At 39.1% G+C, this 15604-nt stretch overlaps 1 protein-coding gene across 1 annotated transcript in view; it reads left to right on the forward strand.

Annotated features, from left to right (window-relative positions):
• ELP3 (elongator acetyltransferase complex subunit 3) overlaps window positions 1-15604 on the forward strand; it is an 80940-nt gene that overhangs the window by 22836 nt on the left and 42500 nt on the right. Inside the window, exons 8-9 of the mRNA XM_010995418.3 lie at window positions 6742-6903; window positions 9389-9515. Of these exons, the coding sequence (XP_010993720.2) occupies window positions 6742-6903; window positions 9389-9515 (289 nt within the window). The remainder of the gene's footprint in view (window positions 1-6741; window positions 6904-9388; window positions 9516-15604) is intronic.

Genomic DNA, 15604 nt, shown 5'->3' on the forward strand with positions numbered 1-15604 from the left:
CAGAACCCTACTGAGACACATTACCACCACCCCGGGAGGTTTCCTCGTGCCTCTTCCCAGTAAATCCTCACCTGCATCTCCCAGGGGCAGCCATTGTTCTCATTTTTTTCCCCTTTCGTTAGATCAGTTTTGCCTTTTCTAGAACTTTATATAAATGGAATCATATCGCATGTGCTCTTTGGGGTAAGGCATCTTTCACCGAGCACTGTATTTTGAGATTCATCAGTGTTGAGTATTTCAGTAGTCATTACCGTTTAGCTCTGAGTAGGATTCCACTCTATGCAGAGACCGCAGTTCCTCCAGTCCGTTGATGGGTAGCTGGGCTGTTTCCAGTTTGTAGCTATTATGGTAAAACTTCAGGGAACATACTTATGCAAGTCTCTTTGTGAATGCGTGCATTTATTTCTCTTGGGTAATAACTAAAAATGGAATTGCTACATCATATGTTTATAGTTTTAAAACTGCCAGACATTTTTCCAAAGTGGTTGTACCATTTGTGCTCCCACCAGTGCTGTATGAGTGTTCAGTGGTCCCACATCCTCACCAGCATAAGGTACTGTTAGGCTTTGAAAGTTTAGCCGTTCTGGTGGGTGTATCTCATTGTGCATTTTCCTGGTGACTAATGATGTTGAGCACTTCATTATGTGCTTTCTGCATATATTTCCCTTGTGAAGTGTGTGTTAAAATCTTTTGTCCATCTTTTATTGGGCTGTTATATAGCGTGGATACCAGTCCTTTATTCGATCTGTATTTTGCAAATATAAAAACTCAGTCTGTGGCTTAACTATTCACTATGTTAATATCTTCAATCAGAGTATTTTGTTTTGGTAAAGTCTAATTTAGCAATTGTTTTCTTTCATAGTTATTGCTTTTTGTATTATCTCAATTAAATCTTTGCCTACTCCCAAGGCAAGAAGATATTCTGTGTTTTCTTCTAGTTATAGTTTTAGTTTTTCTGTGTAGCTTTCATACTTGGGTTTATAATCTATCTTGATATTAATGATGTAAATGATATAAAATGATTAATTTTATATGTAGCATGAGGTAGGAGTCAAGGTTTCTTTTTTCCATGTACATACCTAATTGTTTCAGCATTACTTGTTTAAAAACTTCCCTTTCTCATTTACATTGTATTGGCACCTTTGTCAAAAATCAGTTGACTGTATAAATTTGGGGCTGGGCTCTCTTCTGTTCCATTGATCTGTTTTTCAGTCCTTATGCCAGTACCACACTGTGTTGATTGCTGTAGCTTTGTAGTATATCTTGAAGTAGTGCAAGTCTTATAATTCTGTCTTTGTTTTTCAGGATTGCTTTGGATATTTTAAGTCCTTGGCATTTCTATCTAAAGTTTGTTCGTGTTAATTTCTATTGAAAAGTGTGATAGTATTGGGATTGTGTTTAAACTGTAGCACAAATTGGCAATTTAACAACATTGAGTCTTCCGGTCTATGAACGTCGTCTACCTGATTAGGAGAATAAAATGGTAGCATTCTCGTCAGCTGTTGAAAGAACTGAAACCCAAAATGTTACAGGTTGTTTCTCATATGTCACACTTTGTCAGCTAGCATGACAAGGGAGCAGGGGTCCCCGATTAGTCTCTAATCTGTGTCACCAGGTTAGCTTTTCATAGGTTGTACTCATTTAAAAATCAAAATTCTGTTCCTCTCTGTTTCCTCAGTTTGTGTTTGGAAGAACCTTATTATTTTATCGACCCTCTTGACACAACTGCCAGTATCCAAGAAGCAGGAAGCAAACTTGACCACCGTCTCAAATGGAAAAACAGAGTTGCTTTTAAATCCTCCACCACACCAAACATCCAGCTCAGTTGTTCGTATGTCTAGAATATCACTAGCACCACATTATACAGAACATAAAATTTTGTTTGAGATATTTTCTAGGTATGATTATAGACAAAAAAGAGTGTGTTCTATGGTACTGCTGCTGAGGAATTAACACCAGTAACCCCCGGATGTTGCTCGACAATTCAAACAGATTTTTGGCTATCCAAAGAAGTTTATAAATTCTACTTAGTTTGGGACTGTAGGTGCAGAAGAGAGTTTATACATTGTGACTAATGAAAATCAGTATTTCATTTACATAACATTACTATTTACTTTGTAATTTGGTTTGAATAGGTTGAGTTTGAGGTAGAGGAATGTCCACGTATAAGTTTCCCTAAGCCTCTCGGGAATTTAGGCCTAGGCCTCTAGTGACATTTCACACGGGAAATCTAAAAGTAAGACACATCCTGCATTTATAATCTCCTCCCTTCACAATTACTGTTTTTGATACCATATTTTATATATTTAATTTTTTGTCTAGCCCTTAACTACTTATTGTGGATATAGTAGATTTTACTTTTTTTTGTATTTTAACTTTCCATGTAGCTGTGTGCATGGATGATTTCCTACCTTTACCATATATTTACCTTTAACCATGAGCAGGATTGTCTGGGCATATAACCAGAAGGAACCCTACTTCAAAAAGACACCTGCACCCCAATGTTCATAGCAGCACTATTTACAATAGCCAAGACATGGGGACAGCCTTAATGTTCATCAACAGATGACTGGATAAAGAAGAGGTGGTATATTTATACAGTGGAATACTACTCAGCCATAAAAACACAACGACATTTGCAGCAATATGGATGTCCCTGGAGAATGTCATTCTAAGTGAAGTAAGCCAGAAAGAGAAAGAAAAATACCATATGAGATCGCTCATATGTGGAATCTTAAAAAAAAAAAAAAAAAAAAAGAAAGAAACAAAGAAAAAGACAAATGAACATAAATACAAAACAAACAGACTCATAGACATAGAATACAGACTTGTGGTTGCCAGGTGGGAGGGGGGTGGGATGGGACAGACTGGGAGTTCAAAATTTGTAGATACTGACAGGCATATGTAGAATAGATGAACAAGATTATACTGTATAGCACAGGGGAATAAAAAAAATAAAGTAAGATACATCCACTTAATTAATGACAGAGGTTTAGAGAGGACTGCAGCAGATTAACAGCAATCAGAAGTATTCTCACAGCCTTCTTGTAGTGAATCAAAAACAGTTTACAGAAGATGATAAAGGGACTTTAGCATCGGCGTGCTGTGTTCCGTCAGTGTCCCCCTAGTTGGGGCCTTAGTGTGAGGAGACAGTAAGTGATAATAAAGATGTTACTTTTATGGGTCACCTTCTTCCTTCCAGAACTGGAAACAAGCTTTCCAAGAAATAGTTTATATCCGTTTAAATTTCTACCACTTCTGGCTCTTTGTTCTTAAGTGGTTATTGGTTTAATCTCCATGTGTTATTCCTGCAGCTAGATTGTTGAGCAACTCTGGGACAAGAACTATTGTCATTTTACTTTCTGTAGAATTCCTAGCCTAGTGTTAGGCACCTTCTAGGGTTAACTGTTTGCAAAAGGAAGGAACCAGTAGAATTATCTAGAGGCTGCTGTGAGAGTGAAGGGAGACCTTTGTGTCCTCAGCTACTCCTAATCCATTTATTCATTCTTCGTATTTATTTTTTTTATATTGAAGGAGAGTTTTTAGTGCTAAAGCTCTTAACCTCTAAACGTATACGAGCCTACTGCCTTCCAGGAGTTTCCTGTCTAGGTGGACAGACAGACCCACAAATAACGAGGCCAACTGTATTCATAGTATGGGCAGGGAACTTTGGGAATGGGAGCACAGAGTTACTGAGAGGTGCTGGGAGGATGTCACAGGAGGAGAAATGTATTGAGCTATGTTTTGAAGGCTGAGTAGCATTTAGGTTTTATATGCGTTTATATTCCCAGGTTATTGTCCCATTTCCCACCCTCCTACCCCCTTGGTTTAAAAAAAATGTTGTTAACATATGTTATGCTTCACAGAGAACATTAGCATCTTTTATGGTTGGTGTGGCTCTGTGGCATACAAAAGACTGTAGGATTCAACATAGCCCCATACTAGTGGTGTATAGGCTTAATTAAGGTGACCCTATAATGCCACAAAAAGAGAAATGGAATTAGAATCAGAAGACCTGGTTACAGGTCCTGACTTTGTCTCTTAGAAGCTTATGATCAGGGTTGGAAAATGTTTGGCACATTTCCTAAATGCCCAACAACTTAACAAGTCTATGCCCCCTTCCCACCCACCACAGGTATGGTAATTGAACTAGGTTTGGAAGGAGAGCCACACTGTTGGATGGCTCTCTGAATGACATGGAAGGGTAGAGCAGGCTGTAGAATGCCAGCTCGGATATTTTGCTTAGATTAGTTGAAAGCCTTTATGCATGTATTTGCATATTGAAAAAACAGTCGTATTGATAGCTCTACATCTCTGTTAAATGAAGGGGCAAGGTTCAGTGATGCGTAGGACTAAATATAGCATTAACCAAAAAATCCTTTTAAAAAAAATGATCTTATTCTTGTGTAAGTATAAGATGAACTTATACCCTGTTTTTTAGAAAACACTCCATTGTTTTTGTTCAAATTTGATAAGAATTTGTGTTTAATTGCTTTTCAGATGAAAATACAATTCTGAAAGGAAGACAGTGGTAAAAAACCTTTTGTAAATACAAAATATTGGCTTTTAAAAACTTAGGTTATTTTTTTATTCCTCTACTTCTGCTCCCACAAAAGGTAATGACATTTCCCCCGGAGGAAAGATATTTTTGAAATGGAGTTAAATTATTGAGAACCAGGTTTGTCTCTGTGTCTTATACTGTATTCTAACCACTTGTAAAGAGACCTTGGCATCCTCGCAGCAGCCTTCCTGATCAGCCTTGGTCAGGCGCTGGTGATGTGTGCAGTAGAGACATTAGCTAGGGAATTTCCTTCCTCCAGACAGATTCCCATCTGTGCAGTTATCTGTCCCCTAGTTCTCTCCCAGGAATGCAAGGTCCTGTTGTGCTGCCAAGCTTGCTGACTTAATGGCATCCTTTTAAGAAATACTGTGAGCTTTATAAAAATATCAATCGACAGAGAAGTCTGTGGTATGATTTTGGAATGGCTGATTGTAAGATGTTCTCATTTACCTTGTTAAATATACATATTTAGTCTTCTGCTCTTTGTTTGTTTTAAATCAACCTTTGTGCAGTTTGCTTTCTCTATAATGTTTTAATTTTTAAAAATACTGGTTTTCTCCAAGCACAATAGTTGACCTTCCAGGAAGGCGAGTCACAGTGTCGTGTGGCATTTGCACTTCTCTTGCGTGCCTTGGTACCCGCCTATCTGAGAGGCCTGGGACTTTGCGATCCAGTTGTTATCAGAGAAGCCAAGTGGTTTAGTATCCTGTCAGAGGCAAGATTTGCTAAGATCTGACCCCTTTTTTGTCTTGGTTCCTGGTTTAGTAGCCGTGGAGATGTTTGCCTTTAGCTCTTGCTGCCCCTGGCAGTCCTACACGGCACCTTGGAGCGCAGTGTTATGTGAATGCGCTTGAATGTCTGGAGTGAAAGGCTTCAGCCCCAGTCTTCCAGTGCAGTGATTCTTAACCTTCTTAATAATTATTACTAACACTAAAATTAAAGATGTCAATTTTTATTGATAATTATGAATGAATGAACTTAAAGGAAAGCAGTAGTTACAAAACTATGGAAATTTTATTATTTTTATTTGTCAAGAAACAATGAACGTCTTTGGCAAGAAGGAAATTGAGTGGCAAAAAAAAAAAGGCTCCCTTCCCCCGCCCCGAAGAATTGAGAAAGCTGGGGAAGGGCACACTGAGAAGAGTGATTTCGTTCTGGGACCTTAGAGAGTTGAAGAGACAGAGCTGATGTCCCCCGCTGAACTGTCCAAGCAATCATGGGACAAAGGGAAACACAGAGCAAGGATTCTGAAGTCAGGCAGACGCACCTTCAAATCCTGACTTGGATTTGATGAGCTCTGTACCCGTGGACAGAGTATTTAATCGCTGCAGGAACTTCAGCTTCTTTATCTGTAAAATGGGGATAGTGAGACACAGTTCATGATGCTGATGGGAGCGTTCATCATGTGTAGGGTGTGCAGCCTAGTGCTCGGCCACAGGGGCCGCTCTAAATACTGGTTCCTGTTCCGTCACATCAGCAGCCCCCTTAGCAAGTCATTTTCACTTTTCTGGATTTGGGCCCAGCATTAAGGCTATTAATTCAAAACAGCTTGAATCTAACATGGTACTCACTGCTCTGAGACCTGGTTTTAGTGAAGGAGAAAAATGATCCCTAATTTTGTAAGTCACCACTCAGATTAATAGACTTGGCGAAAAGACTTGTGTATATAGAAGACATTTCATCTAAATTATTTCTGTGATTATTATACATGCCTCTCCCCCTTCTTTTGTTTTCTTTTATTTAATATGACTCTAAAATATAGAGTGGGAAATAAATAATGCAGATGGTTTTCACTTACATGAGCTATTGTTGCTAGGAATTTAAAAATAGGGTTTTCAGTTGAAATCACTGCTTTCAAGATTATGGTCTCAGCACACGGCAGAGAATAATAATGATAATGATGGTGGTACATTACCGTGCGCTCGTTCTGTCACGTCAGTCTCACGACAGGTAGGTACTATTATCCTCATTTTGCAGATAATGAAACCGAAGCACAGAGAGGTTAATGACATTCCTGCTTGCATAGGTAGGAGGCAGCAGAGCCAGGATTTGAACTCACGCAGTCTGGCTGCATAGCCCATGCTCTTAACCACGGGGTTAGAGCTGGGAAGACATCCTCTAAATGAGAGCAGATGTCCTAGCACTGCAGCAGGTTGTTTACGTTTAGATTTGCTCTGCAGGTATTCTGAGAGGAGCCTCACAAAATGTATCGGAATTACTATTGAGACCAGACCAGACTACTGCATGAAGCGGCATTTAAGTGACATGTTGACCTATGGCTGCACAAGGCTGGAGATTGGAGTGCAGAGCGTCTATGAGGATGTGGCCAGAGATACCAACCGGTAAGACGGTGGCAAATGATCTTGCACAAGCCTTCCTCTCCTCCCACCAGTTAGATCTGTGCTCCTCCCCACCTGCGAGAGAGGTCTAGATATTCCTCCTCTTCAGTCATTCTCTGTCTGTGCTGTTAGTTCCCTATCCTCCTTCCTTGACTTTCAAACTTCCTCTACTGGCTTTTTCCCAGTAGCCTATAAACATGCTCATCTCTCTTCATAGTCTTGTCAGAATAGCCTTTCCCATATGGAAAGCAGAAGGCAGGGCTCAAGGTCGGTAATTGAAAGCAGGAGAGAAGGCCAGGGAGAGTCAGAACAAAGAAAAGGATCTCAACAAGAAGGGAGCTGTGATGAGATTGAAGAGATTGGTTTTTGTGAAGCCAGTACCATATGGCAGGTTAGTGAAAGGCTGGTGACGTGATGGGTCCAAACTTTGAGATATTTGAGAGTGTAAGGAAGGAAAGGAACAAGGCTGGATAGTGCCGAATGAAGTCTCTTCTCTCTAGAAATAAAGACGGGCTTCAGGGAGTAGGTGTGTGTTGAGTTGGACCTTACCAGCTACTTCACTTTAATGGGATTTGGGTAGGCATGCCGGAGGGTTGTGCTCAGAGAAGGAAGCAAAGGGAAACGCACGGGTCAGCATCTTAGAAGCAACCAAGAAGAATGTCAGGCTAAGGATGGAGGACTCTTTCCTTTAGATAATAGAGGTCTGTGAGATATTTTTTGAGCAGAGGGAAGACTGAGGGAATCGGGCTTGAGAAAGGTTAACCCAAACAGGATGCCTTCTTGGAGGGAAGGCTCAGCCCAGAACACGGCCGGGCTGCTGCAGTAACCCGGGGCTGTGCTGGCAGGGCCCTGGGAGATGGGGAGAGTCTCTTGAAGATCAGGGAAGCCTTCTGGAGAAAATGACATCTAGGCTGAGACTTACAGGACGAGTATGAGTTTGTCAGGTGGGGAAGAGGAAGATTGTTTCAGAAAGAAAGAAAAATACGGGCCACTTCCCGAGGATGGGAGCCCAAGGCGCATTTAGGGAATTGGGGTGGGGCGGTTCGGTTAGGGCGTGGTGCCTGAGATAAGAGGTGAGGACGAGAAGGTAAGCAAAGGGGCCGAATTATGAGGAGCCTTAGAAGTCAGCCCAGTGAGTGTGAGCTTTAATCCAAGGACAGGCTGTAAGCTCAGCTGTGATAAAAGCATACCTGCCTTTTAGAAATTTCACTTTATGGGGATCCCAGTACGAGGATGGGCTAAGCCCAGCAAGCTGGAAGGAAGCCCAGTTAAGTGACTGTTGCAGTCACTTAAGCAAGAGATGCTGTCCTGAGAAGAAGTGTTGGGTGACTGAGTGGAAATGAGGATGGGAAAGAATGGGGAGTAGAGAGGCTTGGGGGAAAGCTGAGTTTCATTTTGGGTAACCTGAGTTTTAGATACTTGTGGACCAACCAGTCGAAGGTGTGCTTTAGAGCAGGGCTGCCCACCAGAACCTTCTGCCATGACTGAAATGTTCTGCACCTGCACTGTCCAAAGGGTTGTGCAACTGAGGGACTGAAGTTTTCATTTTAATTAATTTAAAGATAAACTTGAATAACCACGTATGCCGAGTGGCTACAGTATTGTACGGTGCAACTTCAGAGAATTGGCTATTAGGGTGTGGTATCAGAGGAGGGACCTAGCCTAGTCTTATAGATTGAGAAGTCATTAGCAGAAGGAGATTAGAGAGTGAAGCCAGGGAAATGGATGGGAGCATTCAGAGAGTGGGATGGAGCCCATGGTTTCTAGGACTTTTTCGTGGTGAATGGGAATGTCTTGGTGGTGAAAGGATTGACAAAGGGCTTCAGTCTTTAGTAGCCCCACTATTATTAGGGTTTGCTGCTCACTTGGAGGTGGCGCTAGAATGTTAAAATGATTTATCCAGCTGGCCCCAGATGATTCTGCCTTGTCACTAAGTCATTCTCTCTTCTTTTTCTAGGACCCTCCAACCCACCAGAGTGAAATCTGCTTTGTGTATAGGTGTATCTCTCCCTGTCTTTTTCTCTCTCTCCATCTTTCTCTCTCCCTCTCTCTCTCCAAATAAAATTATTTGTAAAAAGACATTTAAATGAAAGGGCATCACAAGGTGCTGCTTCTGCATAGTTTTGAGCTCATTATTCTTGTTTTAACTTAGATATTTACACTAGCAAGCTTACTTTGGTCAATGATGCTAAACCAAATAATTTTGACATTCATTAACTCCTGTTACCTCATTTACTGTCAGAACTTTGAGTAGGTACATAAGGGAATTTCTGAGAAATATATCAGAAGTAAAAAAAAAAAAATTTCCAGACTTTCTTAGAGGTGGAGATGTAAAAATGACATTCTAAGATTTCTTTTCCCCCCAACCATGTCATTCTTCATTATGGACCTGCTGTTACATGTCTCAGAGATTGTTTTCCCTCTGTTCCTTGTACTAAGCTTGTTGCCCATTTATTTGTGTAACAGGCAGTGAATTTTCTTTCCTCAGGGGCCACACGGTGAAGGCAGTATGTGAGTCATTTCACCTGGCCAAAGATTCTGGTTTCAAAGTTGTGGCTCATATGATGCCGGATCTGCCAAACGTGGGACTAGAGAGAGACATTGAACAGTTTACAGTAAGTCCTGCCAAAAGCCAAGCTACCTTAGAATCTCCTCTGCGTGCTGCTCCTACCCTCTGCTCTTTCTGATTATTTACTATTGACTTTTTTCCCTCATTATTAAAGCAATACAACCTCATAGAATAGTAGAAACACATAGAGAAAGAAAAGTCACAGCTCCATCACCAAATAAAACCCTAATTTTTTAATACACTCCCAGGATTTTTTTACACTTAGGCTTTTTAAGGGGATGAGGTGGTTTATGCATATATGCGCAGGATTTTTTTACACTTAGGCTTTTTAAGGGGATGAGGTGGTTTATGCATATATGCATTATGCGCAGACACACTTAAACTTGTATATATGATAGATAATTATTTTAATAGCTATTTTGGATAACATTAAAACAAAGATTCATTCATTTTATAGCCTGGTGTCAATGAAAATGTTAACATATTTAAATGCCTGCCTAATTTCCATTGAATAAATATGCCATACTTTGCTTAACCACTTCCAAATTTTTTAAAACCAGTTTTTGATATTGTAAGTAGACGGCACATAAAACAATTTTATGCCTGTAATATTTTGCAGAATTTAAGATGATTTCTTCAGGATAAATTCCCTGGAGTAGAATTATCAGGTGAAGGTGTAAACACTTCTGTGAATCTTCCCATGTGGCCTGGTTGCTTTTCTGAGGGTTGTCACAATTTGTACTCATTTCAGCAGGGTTGTCTTTTCCCCCAGATAGTTCTTTTATCTTTGTTAATTTGATGGATAAAAGTGCCATTTCAGCTTGCATTTTGTAATTTTAAGTAATACATTTTTCAGGTTTGTATTTAATAATTATGAGTCTTTCATCTTTTTGGAATTATGTGTTTTTGTCCTCTGACCAATTGCTCTATTGGATATAATATTTTTAACCTTAGATGAACTTTCTAGGTAAGGACATTGTGGATTCGTTGTTTTTTATATTAAAACTATTTTCCGCAACCTATCTTTATCCTTTTACTTTGGTTCTATTGTTAAACCTGTAGTATTTACTTACTTATTTATTTAGTGACAATTTCTTCCAATGCTTCTAAGCTTAGAACTGCCTTTCTCTTCCAGGATTTAATTAAACAGTGAAAGAAAATAATTCTGTTTTCTCCCAGCCTTTTTGTTCTTTGGATTTTAATACCTAACTCTGGGGTTGGTTTCTTTGTTTTGACTCCTCGCTTATTTGCTTGATCCATGTTAGCTTTGTCTTGGGAAATGAGATTGGTCAAAATTCTTTTTTCCTGCAGATTCTCAGATAGGGCAAGTGGCTTAGGGATATCCTTTTACAGTAGAGGATGAAAAATATTTATCAAGTTATTTCACCCACAAAAATACTTTTATTTTGCTATGTTTATTAGAACAGTGGTATTCATGATGCTTTATTTGTGAAGTTAATAATTTTTCTTTTATTATTTTTAAGCCAATGAATTATAACTAAAGGCCTATTTATAAGACAACATTAATTCACATGTTCACAGATGTTACTGATCCCCCATATTGGCTGTGTAATAGATTTCAAGTCTATCTTCCCTTCAGTAGTACTAGCCAGGTACTCAGACTTCAAGCCTAAAAGACACCTGAAACATACTTTTCTTAGTACAGTTTCTAGGTATAGCCAAAATTTGCAACTCTAAGTGCCCTTGGAAAAAACATGTCAAGTAATAGTGAATTGCTGAGTCTCACTATTCATTTTCCTTAATGTCTTCAAAATAAAGAATAGTTCGAAAGTAATATTGCAGAGACAGCCCCTTCATATAAAAAGATTTAACTGCTTGTTTATAATCTTTTCAAAGAAACCCCCAGGGAATATAAGTAGACCATATGCCTTTTCTAACTGCATACCAGCAAATGAGTAACAAAATAGAGCTAAAACGAGAAACCTGTTTTCTCTCTAGAGAAAAATTCTCTGAAAGTTTATAGATTGCTTTAAAATAAATATTTTTTTACAAATCAATTAAGAAGACAGACAACCTAATAGAATGGGCCAAAAAACACTTGAACAAGTGCTTTGCAAATCAGATATTCAAATAGTCAATAAAACTATTTAAAGGTTCTCAAAGTCATTAATCTTCAAAGAAATGAAATTTAAAACTACAGTGCATGGCTACTGTATACCCTCCAGAATAGCTAAGAATAGCTAAAATGAAAAAGACAGTATCAGTTGTTGATAAGAGTATGGAGCAACTGGAACTCTCATTTACTGCTGGCGGGAATATGAATTGGTACATCATATTAGAAAACTGTTTGACAGTATCTACCTAAAGTGAACATACGCATACATCATGACCCAGCAATTCTCCTACTTATAGACCCAACAGAAATGAACACACGTTTACCCAAGGACACGGACACAAATTACTGTTATCATCAGAGTGGAAACAACCCATGTGTCCATTAACAGTAGAATACAGAAATAAGTTGTTGTGTAGTCAAACAATGGAATACTGTAAAACAATCATTTAATTAATGACTTCATGCAACAACATGGCTGACTCTATTCAATATAATATTGAGCAAAGGAAACCAGATCCAGAAGACTGCCTAACGTACAGTGCCGTTCATGTGAAGTTCAAAAACTTTGGGTGGAATTGCAACTGGAAACAGGCATGCTATGGGCTTCCGAGGTTTTGATAATGTTCTTTTTCTTGACTTGAATGTCTAGGTGCTGGTTACATGATTAGTAAATGCCTATCAAGATGTACACTTATGTCTCGTGCAGTTTTTTGTACCTAAGAAGTATTTCAGTTGAAAGTTCACAGAAACATTTTCAAAACTAGTTTTTGTTTAGGAGGTCTTGTTTGGGCCTACTTGGAATTCACAACTTTTCCTGAATTAGCAGGCAATATATTTTACACTTTAAAACCTTTTTTCCCTACTTTATTTTATTGTCACATTATTAGCAACCCACAGATATAGTTCCCTTAATGTGTTTTGTTCCATAGGAACAAAAGGGTTGCTCGGTAAGAGGTCTGCTCGTGTAACTGTGGAAGTCTACAAATGTTCTGTCTGTAGAGGACAGGACAGCCTTTCCTGGCACTGATCCATAAAGCCACTGCCCAGCCACTGAGATGCTGTTCCCTAGGGTTGTGTGCCTCCGTGTGTTAGTTGTAAGTTGGCTTTGATCGCCCAGCTTGTGATTTAGGTCGGTTCCGGATCGCTCAGAGCGCACTGGTCATTTGCGTCTGTTCGTGGCAGAATCATTCTCTTACCTCGTGGTAGGTGCAGTGCTCATAGCTGTGTGTGATAAACAGCGTTTATTATATTTTCCAGTGACTCAGATTATTTTTGAAATGAACTTTTCCTTTTTCTTACAAAGCTGGAAGTGCTGATTGTGATGGAGGATGTTTAACATCTTAGGAATTGATCCTGTGAGCATTAATTTCACTCTTTCCACCTAGCCTCACATAGGACTCATTAATTACTCAAAATAACTTTTAGCTGTTTTGGTATTTTGTTCTTTTAAAAATTAGACTGCTCCTGGATATCCAAGCTCAGGTTGCTGAAAATGTTTGAAGAATGTCAGTTGCTGTTGAGGAAAAATTATCTCCAGAATCTCCTGTCAGTAATGAGAAATCTTTCAAAGTCCGTTAATGTTCTCCTACCCTTTGACTCTTGGTTCTTCCCCCACCCACCCCTCACTGAGCTGTTTTTCCCAAAAGCTAATGTGATCAAGTTATGGTTTGGCAGGTATGGTTAGAGGTATTTATTGTTACTTCTTTCTTTGCTTGGGTTTTTGTTTTGTTTTCGGTGTTTTTAATATAATATTTTTATTGTTTTTGAAAATGTACATATGGACCTTCTGTATTTCTTTTTTCTTTTAATTTTTCATTTTTCAGTTTTATTAGGTAGAATTGTTACAATTTGACTGCACATATGCAATATACTGCATGTAAATACATATACATACAATACATATATATACACATGTATATAATATAAAGGCTTGTTAATTAAGGTAATGTCATAGAATACAGGTAAGTGTAGAATTATATCAGAAAAGACCGCCTGTTGCAGCCTCCTCAGACAAGGAGAAGAGACCTGATGAGGTTAAGTAACTGTTAAAGGCAGTGGTGAGTCTCAAGGAGAACCAGGCTCTTAGGAAAACCCCCTTTCTGTTGCTCCTTTCTGTGTTTCCTTTCTTAGGTGAAGGGAAGTCTGTTTTACTGTGAATGACTATTCATGACCTGAATGATGTTGAAATCCAGGTCAGGGTGGATCTTACAGAAATAAAACTTTAAACCTCATTCCATTTTCAGTTATTTTTTATTTGTATGAAAGCAATACATGCATAACTTAAAAAGTCAAATTGTACTATCAGACGTGCAGTGAGAAACAGCAGTCTGCTTCCTTCCTCTCCCTGGAGAGTATCCAGGTCGTTTACAAATGCTCCAGCGTCCCTGCCGCCTCCTCCCACTCACTGACACACACGCTCCAGCAGCTTTCTAGGAAAGCATTCATCCTGTGAACTCAGCCTTTTACATGCTCAGAAATGTCTCTGTTCTAACTTCACACTTACAGAATTCTATAAAATCATTTTCCCTAATTTTTTTTTTTAAACACTGCATCATTGTCGTGGAGCTCTTAACACTGTTGTTAAGCACAATGTCGGTCTTACTCCTAACCTCTATTCCCTTTTTTAAAATTTTTATTCTTTTTGGGAAGGGAGGTAATTAGTTTTATTTATTTTCTTTTTTAATGGAGGTTTTAGGGATTGAACCTAGGGCCTCATGCATGTTAAGCACACACTCTACCACTAAGCTATGCTGTCTCTCTTATATTCCTTATTTTTACATTTTATAATATATATAACCTTTATTTTAAAAATTCTGGGATATGTTAGGAAAGTCTTTTCATCCCGTATGTTGTGAAATTTCACAGTGGTATGTCTTGGCAAGAATTTTTTAATTAATCATGCTGTATTTTGAAGGACCCTGTCATCTGAGAAATTTCCTTGTACTGCTAGATAATTTTCCCTCTTTCATTTTCTATGTTCTCGTTCTAACACTTCTGTTAAGCAAACATTAGATCTTCCAGATTGATTAGCTAATACTCTTATCTTTTCTATTTTTCATCTTTTTTTCTGCTTTCTTACTATCTTCTCACTTTTATCTTTCAACTTTCCTATTAGATGTTTTTGTTACGGTTTTAATTTCCAAGAGTCCTTTCTTACATTCTTGTTCAGTTTTTCCCTAGCATCCTGTTCTTGTTTTATGTGTGTAATATATCTTGTCTGTCTGAAGGAATTATAGTTTGTTTGAAGTTTTATTTTTCTTTGTGCAGTGCCTCTGTTTTCTTCGAGTCCCTTCTTCTCTTTCTGTTTTGGTCCACCCTTCATGTTCTATACTTCCCCCCAGGTTTCCAGTAATCCTTAGCCAAATGGTCATACTTTACGAGTGAGGGGCTGAAAAACCAAATTGCAAGCTCTTTGTGGCTACCTGCTGATAAGCCTCACTGAAGGATCTTCATGTAATAAACCCTCCTTTCTTTAGAGGATTTCCAAATGTCAGTGTCTTGAACTCTTAAGTAGAGCCATTTGATTAATCCAGAGATGACTCTCCAGCTTCTTCTTGGTGGGTGGGTGGTGTGCGTAGGTCACAGAAAATTGGCTGCTGACACCCAGGGAGCAGGGCGGGGAGTCCACCAGACACTGTGCTGACTTTCACTTAATCTCCCTGTTTTCAGCTTTGATCCTCTCCCACGTGTTCCTTTGTGTCTGGAATCTGGAAACCCAGCAGCTTTCTACTTTCTCCAGGGAGCAGACAGGCAGGTGACCACCTGTACAAGGACTAGGGAATCGGGATAAATCCCTCCATGAACAGACTTAAGCAGTGCTCCCTTCCATCCTGCCCAGTTCCCAGTACTCCTGACCACGAACCTTGCTGGGACTCTGGTGTGACTGAGCTGCCCTCCCTTCGGCAGCCCCATTTTCTGTCTTCAAAAATTTATTGCCATCACTTATTTCTCCTTTAGTGTGATTTGGAAAGGAAAGGAAAGGAAAGGAAAGAAACATGTATTTTAATTCTCTGTGTTTAACCAGAAGTCCAGAACTAATTTCATCTATCATCATTCTT

The sequence above is a fragment of the Camelus dromedarius genome, chromosome 36 (assembly GCF_036321535.1).
Source record: "Camelus dromedarius isolate mCamDro1 chromosome 36, mCamDro1.pat, whole genome shotgun sequence".
In the NCBI taxonomy this organism is placed as follows: domain Eukaryota; kingdom Metazoa; phylum Chordata; class Mammalia; order Artiodactyla; family Camelidae; genus Camelus; species Camelus dromedarius.